Here is a 15778-nt window from a genome sequence, read left to right on the forward strand (position 1 = left end):
GTGTTCATCATGCATTGGTTTCAACGGTTTTTTGTATATAATAATATAGGGTATATAAGAGTATAATTCTATTATTGTCTTGTTGGATTTAGAATATTCCATGGTGTTTGGATAATTCCATGGTCATAGAATGTACCGTGGTGGATAATAATATGCCATGGTTATTCATTCATCATTGCAATTGTCGAGGAGCTATATTTGGACTCACATTACCTAAAATAGAATCAGAGTTGGAAAAAACTTGAATAACTAACATATGCAATGACACCATATTAGTTAATATGTGAATGCGCCAGGATTTTTATAACAAATATTTTTCTCTTCAAATTTCACAAAATAATTATTGTTGAAAAGTATATACATGATTTATAAATTTTGATCTCTAGTAGACACGCTAACATACTCACGATTTCGTTAGATCCACTTTGCTATCAATTCTCAAGTATGTGGCCGGACATCTTCACCCATCCTATTGAAAAAATATAGAGAAAGGTTAGCAACACTTTTTTTTCCAACATTTTCCCTATTACTCTCTATTATGAGTTTTTTTATTGGTTGAAACACACGTGGATCCTATCACTTTATATGAAATTCATTTCTAAAGTGAGAGACTCGCATGTTTCATCAGATAAGAGAGTGATTCTTGAAGAGAATGTTTAAAATAGTGTTCCTAGCACTCTTCAAAATAATAATGCCCTTTAAGATCTGGAATTTAACCTCCTAACACATTTAAAATGCAACTATAGTTAAGTTTCACACTCGAATTAATAAAAAGAGGTGAAATAATCCAGACTCCAGAGGTTAATCTTCATATTTTTTTATGTAAATTAACTTTCGGAATCCTCCATTTTATTCTACGTCACAAAATAACATACATTTTTGTTATAAATGTAAGGTGAACTCACTCTTAAAGTGGGATTGAGAGTTTATTAAAAAAAAAGGGTTTAATATGTTTGTGGTTCTTATAAATATTTCAATTTTCGTTTTTAGTCCCTCTAAAATTTCCTTCAAACAATGGTCTTCATAAAATTTTCCATCCACAATTTTGGTCCCTGCCGTCAACTTTCCTTAACGGAAGCTGACATGGCACGCCATAGGAAAGACAACTTGCCAAAAATTTGAAAATACTTGAAATTGCAGGGGTTTTAAACCTCCTCTAAACAAACCCAGAGAAAAGAAAAAAAATATTGGTTATGAACTTTTCTCAAACACCTTGCGAGCAAGTTTTGCAACAGGATTATATCACACGAATTCATCAATAGCAACCAATTTCAAAAGAACAAGAAAACACAAATAAAATAAAAACAAATATCAGCAATTGACTATCACTGCTCTTGGAAGAATCTTCAAATAACTATCACACATAACACTACTATCAGATTTTTTGTTGGCTTTAGCCACTCCATTGGAGTGTGATACCTACGACGTCATTCTGAACAGAAAGCATGTTATTTATGTCTACTATATTATCATTAGCCTTTTTATACAACAAAATTATAACAATAAATGGTGGCATTGGATCTGGCACATGGAATGGTAACGGAAATGTTATGTCATTATCATTACTATATGAATATAGTCTAGAGAATAGTGATATATTAACATAGCTAAAGTTGGACGAGTAGATATTTAAATTTAAATGTTCAATCTGGTCCTTAAAATTCAAAGATTGAATAAACTATTCCACTGCATTATTAAATGTTCCCTTCTCCAAAGTGGCAAAATATTAATCAAGTTCTTACGTTTGTTCATATTTGCTGGGAATAAAATGTTATTAAGCAAGATATTAAGTACTAACACAAAAATCCAACAGTCACTCTAAGGTATTAGGGAAAACAAGCAACTTAATAAAAAGAACATATAATCTGGGAGTTTACAGAGAGAATGATGCATATAACACTCACTGAAAATAACAAAAATACGGGACAACCACCAGGCTTTTCTTTGGCTTCTTGATATGCTGCATCTAGCTTTTTGTTGCCATTGGGAATGCTTGCCCAAACATTATATTTTATGCTCTTATGAACATCATCCTTGCTATAGGATTTTATGACAAAAAATTTAGCATCGAAATAATTCTCAGACAAATCTTCTCCATTGTATTGTTTTTTTTCTTTCGGAACCACCAGAGGCACTTCTTTGTTATCACTCTTCACTGAAAGGTTCACGCCTTTATTATCAGAATTCTTGGCAGCTCTTCGTCCCTTATTTAGCTCACTGGAGGGTTATGTCTTTTAAGTAATAATGTGACAGATCCAAGACTTTTCACGCCTTTTTCAGCATTCAAATATATTGACTTTAAATCATATTGTGAAACAGAGACCAATGTATGAATTGGTTGCCATTAACCAATATTTTTCTTCTTTTTTCTGAGTTTGCTTAGAGGAGGTTTAAAACCCCCGCAATTTTAAATATTTTCATATTTTTGCCAAGCTGTCTTCCATGTGGCGTGCCACGTCAGCTTCCGTTAATGAAAATTGACGGCAAAGACCAAAATTGTGGATGAAAAATTTTATGAGGACCATTGTTTAAAGGAAAATTTTAATGGGACTAAAAACGAAAATTGAGATTTTATAAGGACCACAGACATAATTAACCCAAGATAAAAGAATAAAAGAAAATTTTTTTATGAGTATTATTTTATTTGGGCCAAATCCAATTGACATCTATTTAAAGATATTTTTTTAAGGGAATTTCTTTTTCCATTCTTATGGAGTCAGTCACACATCTGAAAACCACGAAATATCTTTGGGTTTATTTAAAGATACATTTTCAAACGCACCAATTCAAACTGTCACTCTATTGGAATCATTTAAAACAATAATTGTAATCTATTCCAAATGTTGTTTTTCAAATTTGTGATTTGATTCAGTTTGCTGGAATGGATTCACACATCACTTGGAATCAATTCAATTAGAATTTTCCGAACTATTATTTTCCTTTTGTTTGCTGAAATCGATTCAGATACCTGTTGGATCGATTCAATTAACATTAACAATTTGATTATTTATGTTTTGCCTTTGTTTGTAGGAATCTCTTCCATGTTAGAAGGATACTATTCCAAGATTTTATTTGGAATCAATTCAATTAACATTAACAGGTTTGGGCCGAATGATTCATGCCTTACACCCGATGAGTCGAATCGAACAATCCCCGACCTTCTAGAACACGCCCACTTGATTCAACTTGTGGCTCTTAATGAAACTTTTTGAATTGATTGAATGACGAGACATCCTCTCATACGGTCTCTTGATAAGCGCCAAATTGTAGTTATTTTTGTATAAAGATTTACGACACTTATCAATTTTTTCCTCAACTTGTGAGTGAATGTATACGTTTTTGTTATATTTGTACATATTGTGTATTATTTGAGTTTTTTATTCATTTATGTACCGTTTGGAAGAAAATAATGACTGAGGCCACTTAGCCCAAACTGCAGCGTGCTAGGACATTTATTCTTAAGCAAAGTTAATGCTGGATTTTTGATCTTGATAAGCCCGCTCAGTTGCTTAGCCTGGTCCCCTGTTTCAGCATAGATATTTTAGATATTTTAGAGTCCGCTCATCTGGCTTAGCCCGGTCCCGCTTGGCCCGCTCAACTGGCTTAGTCGGGTCTGCTGTTTTTTGTTTTTGTATAAATAGATTCTTTCATAGTTTTAGGTTATGGTTTTGAGAAATTTTTGTCCCAACTCCATCAATTTTATTCTTAGGTTAGGATTAGCATAGAAAACAATACCGAGTCTTGTATTTGGATGACCGGAGGTGAATTCTTCATCAATTAGAGTTGACAACCCGCGAGATGTTCAATTTATCTCTCTTCCTCTTTGTGTATCTCTCTTGTGTTTGGTTTGTATTATTTTCTCTGAACATATGTATATTTATCGCTCATGGCGTTGTATAAAACTTGCTTTACAAATCAATCTTGACGCTTTCCTTAATCTTTTTGCATCTATGTTTGGATTTTTGTTGTTGTAGAATAGACTTCACAAGTCTTGATTAGGGAAGGAAATATGTTAGTTTCTCAATTCTATAGGTAGGGTTAGAGCTAATAATCACTTGTGTATCGAAGCTTAATGCTTTCGTGTTTGAGTTTCGCGCGAGACATCGTCGATGTGAGAATCTGATTGTTCTCGCAATTTTGCGTTAGACATAACCTTGGTTGTGATAAGTCTCGTAGGTATTGCAGAAATGGACACTGATGTGAGAGATACATGATGATTTTGACAAGTATTGTAAGTTGAGTGCAACTGATCGATAGGTTTAAGTTTGTGACAAGTAGTTTATATTCATATTTGATAAGTTTTTCTCTCTGAAGAATGTATTTATTTTCCTGTTAATACATTTACATAAAACCCGAAACTCCGAAACGCAGAAACCGTTGAATGATATTCTTTCTCTCACACTATTCTTTATGGATACGATAAAACCCGAAATACTTTCAATCTTTTGCTTCCCGCTTTACTACGTTAACATCTCCTTAAAGCCATCACAATCCAAATAGTATATTAAATATTAAAATTTTAATATAAGTATTAAAGTTTATAAAATCAATTGACCTAAAACAAATCATTATACTTTTCATCAATTTGATTTGATTTTTGTGAAATTAGTCATAAAATCTAAACAAAATCAATTGTATTTTATTAATCTAAATGAAGTTTCTTCCGAAAGAAAAAAACAAACCAAAATGACTATTACACCCTATATAATTAGGGGTGTAAGTAGATCAGAAAAAACAATTAAATTAACAATCTAAATCAAATCAAATCTAAATAAAATCAATTGTTTTTGGTTTGGTTCTAAAACCGAACAAAACTAATGAAAATCAGTGTGGTTTGGCTCGGGTTTAATTTTTAGGAACCTCCAAATTGATGAACCAAATCAATGGATATAATTACGCTTTAAATCTTTTATTCCACCCGTTATTAATTTTTTTTTGTAACTTTCCAACCATTCTTCATCTTTGTTTACACTTTATTTCTTTATGCAAAACACGCATCTAGAACCAAACTACAAAACATAAAAAGTATAAATCATAAGTTACAAAAATATGCTTTCACTAAACTGTTGCTCTCGCTGCCTGCCACAACTGTTGCTCTCTCTACCGTCATTCAAATATGCTATGGTCGCCTTCATCGTGTTCAAGTTCTTTTCGTTAATTTTAATTTTTTTAAACATTTTTTCTTCTTCTTCAACAGAATTTCTTCTAGTCTTGTTACTAATTAGTTTTGATGTGTGTTTGAGGTGTGAAACATGTTAATTGATGTGTATTTTATCATATATTTGTTAAGCTTTCACATCCCTTTTCAAACTTCTAATGTTAAGTGTCAAATTTTGTATTTGATAATGAACTTGTTTCACGATGCAATGAAAATCACGTCACTGTTTTATACAGATTAAGAATAACTTGTAATTTGTTTGAAAAAATAGAGCATGAAATAAATTACATAAAATGTATTATTTTAAAAAAATAATAGTATAAAATACACCAAAAAACACGATAATGAAGAATACACTAAAAAAACATAGTAAATCGATTAACTGATCAAACCAAACCGAATGAAACCAATTAATTTGGTTCAATTTCATTTTTCAAAAATATTTAAAATCAGACCAAATCAAACCGATAGAAATATAATCAACTTAAACATTTTTTTTTATAAAAAAACTGGTCAAAATTGATTACACCCTTATATACAATTCATTACTAGTCTCATTTTTTTTAATTTTGATTTGACCAACATTCTCTCTATTTTTACTTTTCCTATTAATTTACTTACCAATGTTTTGAAAATATAAATGTAAATGTGATATTTGTGAAGTTTTGGTCCTCACTTTCTTTTTCCATTTTTTCATCATTATAGAAAATATTTAATTTCATTTAAAGTTACACTATATCTTCCCAAAACCATAGTACTAATTTCTTACACGCACTTCAAAATTATAGAAATGAAGATGATATAAATTAAAGAAGTGAGATGATTTGTTTTTTTATAAAAACAAAAGTAGTATAAAAAGAAGAAAAAAAAGAAGTACAAATGGGTTATGTATGAAGAGAGAATAGTACATACATACATTCATTCATACATACATTCTCACTCTCACTTTCCACTCAAACAGCGTGTGTGTTTGTTGTAAACTTCGCGAAGAAGCTAACAAATTCTCAAACAAACTGTACTCTACACTCGCCTCGTCAAATCAAAACCGAACCCTACTCATTTCTACTTTCACGCATTCTTCAATCAATCACACCCTTTTCTTTTTCTTCAATCTAAGGTATTATACTGTAACACTCTTGCTTTTTTCTCATTTCACTATTTGTTTACATTTTCTTGATTCATACTGTTTTTCATCAATGGTTGCAGGTTAAGAGCCATTGAGGTCTTCAAGAAAACGTGAGGGTTTTCATCACTGTTTGTGGATTCTGTAAGTTTTTTTGTTCTTTGGTACCTATCATTTTTATGCTACTTTTGAATGATCCTAATGATTTAAACAATGTTCAATTGAAGGAATATCAAAAGAAAATGAGTTATATTTACTGATTTTAGTTAATATTGTTTGTTTCTATGTTTTGGGTTGGGTGCCCCTTTCTGAGTATCAATTTGTTTCTGCATGGTTAGTGTAGGACTGAGGAAGGGTTGGATTTGTATCCTTTGTCGTAGGAATAAAGTTTTCATTTTTAGGGTTTTTTTAGGGCATAAATTAATGTGAAATGTTTTAAAAAACGGTCACGGTCGCGTAAAGGCTTTCGCAATTTTGGTTTGTACATATTGTGGTCGTCGCGGTGTGAATTAACCATAATTTGTTTTTTAATATAAAAACGCTTACTGATACGGTTTTCTTGTGAACTGTTTTTTAAAACCATAAAACCCTGTTCAGATTTTCATTTCATTTCTCTTTTTAGACAAATATATTTGCAAAAATGTTCATATCTGAAAGCAAAAAACCTTGATCAGATTTTGAATTCATTTCTCTGTGTGGGTATGTCTCCCTGTGTTTCTTTCTTTCAACATTCTTGTCAATTATGTAATGTTTGATGATTGATTTGTTGAGTTTTCTTTACTACAAGATGGAAATATTCCCTTTTGGATACCCTGTTTTTTGTTTTATAGTGGAATTCTCAGTCTGTGTGATTTTGAATTTACAGACTATTGACAACATGGATTTAGAAGGAAGTGAAAGGGATTCTGTGCTAACTACTACTCAAGTGAGCATAGGTGGATTTGACACGAATGTCAAAGCTTATGATCTGGTGTCATTCTTGGAATCTGAGATCGGATATGTAGACAGATGTCGGCTGAAGACTTCTTGCACTCCTCTGGATTCATATCCGGACTTTAATATCAGTGATCTTAAAGAGAAAGAAAAAACAGATGATTATAGAAAGGTGGCACCTCATGCCTTTGTGCATTTTACTTTGGCAGAATCTGCAACCGAGGCCCTCAATGCTGCAGGTCGCTGTGACCTAATTTTGAACGGTTGCCCATTGAAGGTCATCTGTGGGCCACAAAATCCAAACTTCCTGAACAAAAGGAGGCGATCTGCGGCTCCTTTTAAGATGTCGGATGTCATCGTTGAAATTGGGACTTTGGTTAGCCTATCAAATTTTACTGTTGCTTGGAAAGGACCTGCTAAAGGGGTAAACTTTCTAGTGGATCCTTTTGATAGTATGTGCAAGCTTTGTTTCAATCGAGAAGTTGCGTTCAAACCCAAAGGAATGGCTAAAAAGGTAGTGATAAAGTGTGATTTTAAGGTGGGATTTTTGGTTAGAGACATTCTGGAGATTAAAAGATATGATGATACATCGTATCATGTTGTTTTATTACATCTAGCTTCACCACCTTCCGTATGGTACAGAACTGCTGATGATGATATTGAAGAATCAGTTACCATTGATTTGTTGGATGACGATGATCCTTGGATCAGAACCACCGACTTTACTCCTAGCGGGGCCATTGGTCGGTGCAATTTTTATAGAATTTCAATCCCGCCTCGTTATGGTGCAAAGTTGAATAAGGCATTGGAATATCTGAGATGCCAACGAGTGCAACGGGTTCAGTTGACCAAGCCACTTAGGATACAAAATGAACCTGATTTTGGGGTGCCCATGTCCGATGCCTTTTTCTACATAGATTTTCAAACGGACATTTCATTTGATATAATGTTCCTGGTCAATGCAATTGTGCATAGAGGAATATTCAACCAGTACAGTTTATCAAACCAGTTTTTCGAATTGCTGAGACATCAACCTAAGGATGTCAGCGTGGCTGCCTTGAAGCACTTATGTACTTACAAGCGCCCAGTGTTTGATGCCTTTAAGAGGCTGAAAGCAGTCCAAGAATGGTTGCTCAGTAATCCAAAACTTTATCAGATCTCCAAGCCGTGCGATAATGTTATGGAGGTTAGAAGACTGGTTGTTACTCCAACAAAAGCCTATTGCATAGCCCCTGAAGTTGAATTGTCTAATAGGGTCCTCAGAAATTTTAAAGATGTTTCAGACCGATTCTTGAGAGTTACCTTCATGGATGAAGGAATGCAAACACTTAATGTATATGCTCTTAACTACTATGTGGCTCCCATTGTGAAGGAAATCACAGCAAATTCCTTTAAACAGTATACAAGAATATATAAAAGGGTTAGGACAATCTTGGAAGATGGGTTTTACTTTTGTGGCCGAAAATATTCATTTTTGGCTTTTTCTTCGAATCAACTTAGAGATCGTTCTGCATGGTTTTTTGCCGAAGACAGAAACATAAGCTGTGACGATATAAGAAGTTGGATGGGAAGATTTAATCAGAAGAACATTGCAAAGTGTGCGGCTAGAATGGGACAATGCTTCTCATCTACATATGCATCAGTGGACGTTGCTGCGAATCAAGTTAACTCGATGCTACCAGATGTTGAGAGGAATAATTATGTTTTTTCTGATGGCATCGGTATCATCACTACTGATCTTGCAGATGAAGTAGCTGAAAAATTGAAATTGGACAAGGTACCCTCCGCTTACCAGATCAGGTATGCTGGTTTTAAAGGGGTTGTAGCCTGTTGGCCTTCTAAAGGAGACGGAATCAAACTTTCTTTGAGGCCCAGCATGAACAAGTTTCAGTCTACTCATACTACCTTGGAAATCTGTGCCTGGACTCATTTTCAACCTGGTTTTCTTAACAGGCAGATTATAACATTGCTTTCAGCTCTGGAAGTGCCTGACGAAATATTCTGGAAAATGCAGGAGAGTATGATTTCAAAGTTAAACCAAATGCTCGTTGACCCAGAAGTTGCCTTTGATGTTCTTACTAAGTCTTGTGCAGAGCATGGAAATGCTGCAGCAATAATGTTAAGTTGCGGCTTCAGTCCCAAAACAGAACCTCATCTTAGAGGCATGCTAAATTCTATCCGTGCTGCGCAGCTTTGGGGCCTTAGAGAAAAGTCTAGGATTTTTGTTTCATCTGGGAGATGGTTGATGGGTGTTTTAGATGAGTTGGGCGTGCTTGAACAAGGGCAATGCTTTGTTCAAGTTTCTACTCCTTCTCTTGAAAATTGCTTTGCAAAGCATGGCTCAAGATTTTCAGAGACCAACTCCCTACACGTGGTTGAAGGCCTAGTGGTGATAGCCAAAAATCCATGTCTTCACCCTGGAGATGTGAGAGTTTTGGAAGCAGTTGATGTCCCAGATTTACATCATTTATATGACTGTCTTGTTTTCCCTCAAAAGGGCGAAAGACCCCATTCAAATGAAGCTTCTGGAAGTGACCTTGACGGGGATCTGTACTTTGTCACATGGGATGGAAATCTCATTCCACCTAGTAAGAGGAGCTGGACACCTATGGAGTATACTGCTTCAGAAAGCCGGCTTCAAACACGGCATGTCACTATCCAGGTAAGTGTTTTTGGAATGTCATCTATGTAGTTCCATAGTTAATGTCATCTTATGCCAAAACTAATAAAATTTCATGTTGGGGATGGAGAGATGTTTCTTCCGATAGAGCATACAAATTTGAGTATGCAAAGAACTGTTTCTAATTCCACACATATAATTGACTATATCACAAAATGTTTATAGTTCTTACACATACAATTATAACCTCTGATTTATATGTTGTGGGTGTGTTATCTTGTTGAGTATATATTGCAAAAACAAGTGATCTGTATTAAGTTAGTTTGTCTTCCATACTGCAGGACATCATTGAATTTTTTGTCAAAAACATGGTGAATGAGCATTTGGGTTCAATCTGTAATGCACATGTGGTACATGCTGATTCCAGTGACTATGGTGCTTTGGATGAGAAATGCATACACTTGGCTGAGTTAGCAGCCACTGCTGTTGATTTTCCAAAGACTGGCAAGCTTGTCACTATGCCTCCTAATCTGAAACCCAAGCTGTACCCTGATTTTATGGGGAAAGAACACCACCAATCATACAAGTCGAAAAAAATTCTGGGCAGACTTTACCGGCGTATCAAAGACGCTTATGATAAAGATATTGATGCACCTGAAGTGAACTGTGTATCCGGTGATATAAATTATGATACAGATCTTGAGGTTCCAGGATCTGCTGATTTTATTGATGATGCATGGGAACAAAAGTGTTCTTATGATGGCCAGTTGGCTGGATTACTCGGTCAGTACAAAGTGAAAACTGAAGAAGAAGTTGTCACTGGACAGATCTGGTCCATGCCTAAATACAACAGCAGGAAGCATGGGGAGCTTAAGGAGAGGCTGAAGCACTCATACAGTGCTCTCAAAAGAGAATTTAGGCAAACCTTTGAGAAACCGAAATCAGATGTTGGAGAATTAAGTGATGAAGAAAAAAATTTGCTGTATGAACAGAAAGCTTCTGCCTGGTATCAGGTGACATATCATCCTAAATGGGTCAAAAAAACCCTTGATTTGCAAATTAAATCCTCAGATGACCAAGAGGCAGATAGTTTGAAGAATGTGATGTTGAGTTTTCCTTGGATTGCTGTTGATTACCTAGCTCGCACAAAGATAAGGAATCGGAAAGTTGGAAATTTGGAGTCAACCAAGCCAGTTGATTCACTGGCGAAATATCTATCTGAAAGGTTATAGTTCTATGTCGCTTTATCATGGCTACAAGGCCGCTCTGCCACGTCAATAGGTTTTCCTTTTGGCATTCAGTTAAGCTACTTTAGTTGTAACGAGTTCTGTTTTTTTTTTTTTTACTTACATTACCCGCATTTGCTTTTGATAGTTAAGATTGTAATAAGTGTTCTTGATACTTTCGATTGTAATGTGGCCTTGTGTTAGGCTTGGGATTTGTGAAACTTTCAGACTTTCAGTATGTAAAATTAGTAAATTACAGTTGCCTAAGTGCAGTTTTCTTTTGAAGAAATTTCACCAATTCAAGTTGATAGATATAGCAGTTCTCATTCCAGAGTGAAAACTTTAAACATGCTGGTGGTGTATGACCCCACCAACAAGACTTGCAACAAGACTTGTGAAAACCAATACTTGAAAAAATTGTACTAGTTCCCCCACTAAAGTACATAGAAAAAGACATTTTGACATGACCTTGTATCATTTCAACAATCATAAATAAAGATATTAATAAAACTGTAGCATGATATAAACACACCAAGAAAAAAAAGAAGCTCTTCACCACAAATTGTACTACATGTGTAACTATATAAATAGCACTATTGGGATTTTTCCTCATCCCTTTTTGTATGATCAAATTTTCAACTACCACAATTATTTATTTACCAATATATTCATCACTGTATAGTGAGAAAAGTCTTATCTCATTGATGGCAACAGTATGCATTACTTTGCTCCATGATGCATGGGAGTATTTATTGATATGCCAGCTACTTGTGCCCTCTCTTCCTTTATGTCAATTTCTTCATTATGGTATTGTAGACTTCGTGGCATTTATGCTTGTTTAACTCTGATAAATGTAGGCCATATACTTTTTTATACTCTCAGACCGTTAGCTTTCATTCATTTTGCTACTTCTAAACCTTCACAGCCATTTATTTGCTTTTAACTCAGCTTGGAAACTATGATACATCAGTACAATTGTGTCAGAAACTTTAGGGAAAATAATGGCTAGAGGCATGTGATTTTCATAGTCCTATTTACTTTGGTTTTGAATATTCATTTATAAAACATGTACCACCTAAACATGTGATTGCATACAAAGTAGTTAGTGATATAACAGTCTTTTTTTTCTTTTGAATCTTGTGAATTATGGATAGGTTTGTAAATGAAAAATGATATTTTCATAAAGATGAAAAAAATGATATTTTTTTAAGATGAAAATGTTAAAAAGGAAATGTTGAAAATTATTCAAGCAGAGGTCCCATAGCTTAGAGGACATGGTCCAAAGTGAGCAAGTATTTAAGGCAAATGACCTATATTAATGCATGCCATTACTACAAGGGAAAATTTCTAAGGCCAAGATTTTGGCGACTAAAGATATTTGTAGAAAGGTAGGGTATAAGATACATAATGATTAAAAATAATGTATTGATACACAAATAGTTGATCGTCGTCGCTACGGTGCCATTCTGGCATCACCGCAACCATTCAATTTTTGTCATGCTCTATCTGTCTACTGCTATGCGCCTTGCGCCATCGCCTGATCACTACAAGCCAGCACTTCACACTTGGTACTCACTCATGTGTTTGTGAATTATACTCCATCTGTTATCATCTTGTCGGCCGACACCTCAACTAGCACCACAGTCAGATTCGCCATCTCGAGGAAACCTTCCCGAATGCTTTATGACGTCATTGCGCCACCTCAGTGACATGGATTTGGAAAACATGAAGGGAATTCTCATGAAAATACTTTCTTAAAGTGAAAAAAAGTCAGAATATGGAGATAGATCAATGAATTGCAGTTTCTGCTATAACTAGTTATAGAATTTTGAATTCAGATGCAAATATATAGAAGAGGAAAATAATACAGTTAGCAGCTAAGTTAATCACAATTATTGCTTCAATTATGCATCAGAAAGTCCATTTATCTTTAATTAGGCCCCAATTGTTCCTTTACCTATCAAGTCATGTTCTGATTGGTATGGTTTAGTTTTTTCTTCAACCATTGCTAATTCAAAAGAACAATTGAAATTGACAGATTAGTTTGCTTTTTATATAACTTTTCAATAATTCCAACACATCCTTCTTCCGAATTCGATACAAATTCTCATGTTTCCCAACCACAATATATTATATACTATTTTAAGTAACTATCAAAGTGCTTATTATCTATTTATCAGCACTTTAACAATATATATAATATTTTACAGAAAACACAAAAGTACATGAAAAAGATAGCTGAGAATCATGGCATTGCATGGAGTTGCTAAATTTTTTAAGAACCATGACAAGACATGGAATGTTCCTATTTTCTTCGTTGCCGAGAGTTAATCGCTTGAAGTTGAACCACAGGGATAGTTCCAATTAAGTAACTCTTCAATCATCTGCAAAGCAACTCTTTCCTCTTCTTCTACTACCACCCTATTTCCGATATCAGCATTACCATTATCACCATCCATAATGTATTGCGAAGATCCTATCTCTGACTCTGCGGTTTTCTTCTTCCCGCCAAGCTCAACCCTCATGACCCAATTAGATTCCGAATGCGATCCAGCTCTCTTTTGCCACACTCCAATGTGCGAATTATCAGTATCCAGCCTCAGACAAGTGAGTGATGGAGAAGGGTCTTTGCAATACTTTCTAAGCTTTGTGCTGAGTAGCTCAGAGAGTGCCTTGGGAGACAAGAAAGAGTCATTATTACTTCCACCACCACCATCACCGCTGCCACCGCCACAAGTAGTGTCAATAGCATCTTCACCTTGATTCTTCGGGAAATTAGTCTTCGCACTCTGACCATTCATCAAAATTGCTGCTTGATCATACGCTCTTGCCGCCGCCTCTGCTGTCTCAAATGTCCCTAACCAAACCCTTCTCTTTCTGCATATTTCATCCAACACAAAAAAACAAGTATTAACTACAATAACAGATAACAAAATGTGAGAGAAAAAAACAACATTTATAGGTGCATTGTGTGGATTTGATTGGAAGATAGACAAATGAGGTAACATACAACAAAGGGTGGCGAATCTCTGACACCCAAGAGCCCCACTGGCGTTGCCTGACTCCTCTGAACTTCTTTGTTTGTTGTACCATATTTGCAGTGATGGGAATGAATGAATTAATTAATAATAAAGGTTATGTTTTTTTATATAACATATGAAAATGTGAGTGATGTTGCTAAATTTATTTATATTAGGCTGTCGGTGTGGAAATTGGACGGAAAGTGGAATTTAAACAAACAGTACATATGCAATAAAAGTTTCACCAGCACAAGTTTGATAAATACATAGCTAACTTGTAAATTAACTACTGAAATTAATGAGGTGAAGCAGGTAGGGTTCTCTTTTTTGGCTATTGTCATCATAATGTGTGCATATGCTATGTTGTCATCCACTCTCTAGACTTGACTATTGAGTTTGCATTTCATATCCACATGTTTATTTCTCCATACTAAATAATCATATTCAAAATATTAGCAGAGACACGAGGGTTTCGTAAAATATTATCGAAGACACTGAAATTAACTATGACACAAGAGATTGACATCAGATCAATTTTTTGTGTCAATATTAATGTTAGTGTCTTCAATAATATTTTACATCAGATGAATCTCTTTATGTATGTGGCTCTTATAGTATTTTGAATATTATCAAAGAAAATTGAAATTTCTTTATTATAGAAATTGTGAATAAAACAAAACAGAAACAAAATAATGCATTTTAAGGTAAATTTGAAATATCAACTACCATTTGGTACGGATTATTTCCGTTTACGTGAAAACGTTAGAAAGTGATTTTTTTATTATCACGTGAATTATAATGTATACCAACATTATTACACTTTTGTGTAGTGTAAAGTACTAGTATATCTAACATTCATATTTTTCTGTATATTTAGTTATCTATGACTTTTTATAGGGTTTTTTAGTTAATAGCTATTGTTGTTAGGACTTAGGAGCATAAATCTAAGAGGAGTCAGGAGAGTTAGTTAAACATAAACTAATAGCTAGTCTATTATTTATAAGTTAGTGAAATAATAAGTCTCACTTTTAGGTAAGACTATATCTAGCTAGTAATCCAAATAATTATTCTTTAAATTTATTATTAAGAGATTCCAACCCTAACACTATTTTTGATTAGTGAAACCTATGTCCTATTACATTTAATTGTTTATTTATTTCATCACATTTAATTTTTTTAAATATTTTTATATGATATTTCGCTAGTAGAAAGTATAATTGATTTAATTTAATTAGTCGATTTATCGAATATCAAATTTATAAGAAAATAATTTTTCTTATAAATATGATTAAAATGAAGTCTTTTTTGATATTATTTCTATTGCAATAAAATTCTGCATTTTGACGAGATTTATTTGATTTTGGCAAAAAATATATTACATAAAAATTATTTATACTATGTAAATTTAGACATATTTTGGTGTAAATATGTTATGTATGTTTTATTTTTTTAAAATTTTATTTTATTTTAATTCAAAAATTAAGGAAACAATATTAAAAGTGTGTAAAAAATTGTGTCTCCTAAAACAATAATTATATATTTTTAAGAGGATTGATTTTGTCATTTAAAAAATAATAATAATGTAAAGATTTTATATAAAATATTGATTTTATTTAAAAAAAATTAAATTCATGATTTTATGACGTATGTACTATCTAATCAATAGTATATACATCACTTTCAAATTATTATTATTTA

At 33.6% G+C, this 15778-nt stretch overlaps 2 protein-coding genes across 2 annotated transcripts; one reads left to right on the forward strand and one right to left on the reverse strand.

The window, feature by feature from the left end:
• The first annotated feature begins 6063 nt into the window (after nt 1–6063).
• On the forward strand, nt 6064–11349 carry LOC131660615 (RNA-dependent RNA polymerase 6-like). The gene is made up of 4 exons (XM_058929891.1): nt 6064–6275; nt 6365–6425; nt 7147–9876; nt 10176–11349. Exons 3-4 carry the CDS (start codon nt 7159–7161, stop codon nt 11064–11066), a joined length of 3609 nt encoding a protein of 1202 aa, XP_058785874.1. The 5' UTR covers nt 6064–6275; nt 6365–6425; nt 7147–7158; the 3' UTR covers nt 11067–11349.
• Nucleotides 11350–13098: 1749 nt separating this feature from the next.
• LOC131655112 (ethylene-responsive transcription factor SHINE 2-like) lies at nt 13099–14454 on the reverse strand. The gene is made up of 2 exons (XM_058925018.1): nt 14071–14454; nt 13099–13937 (listed from the first exon to the last, which is right to left on the reverse strand). The coding sequence occupies exons 1-2, from the start codon at nt 14151–14153 to the stop codon at nt 13388–13390; spliced, it is 633 nt and encodes a 210-aa protein (XP_058781001.1). The 5' UTR covers nt 14154–14454; the 3' UTR covers nt 13099–13387.
• Nucleotides 14455–15778: the final 1324 nt, after the last annotated feature.

This window comes from Vicia villosa, linkage group LG3 (genome assembly GCF_029867415.1).
Source record: "Vicia villosa cultivar HV-30 ecotype Madison, WI linkage group LG3, Vvil1.0, whole genome shotgun sequence".
NCBI classification, from domain to species: Eukaryota; Viridiplantae; Streptophyta; class Magnoliopsida; order Fabales; family Fabaceae; genus Vicia; species Vicia villosa.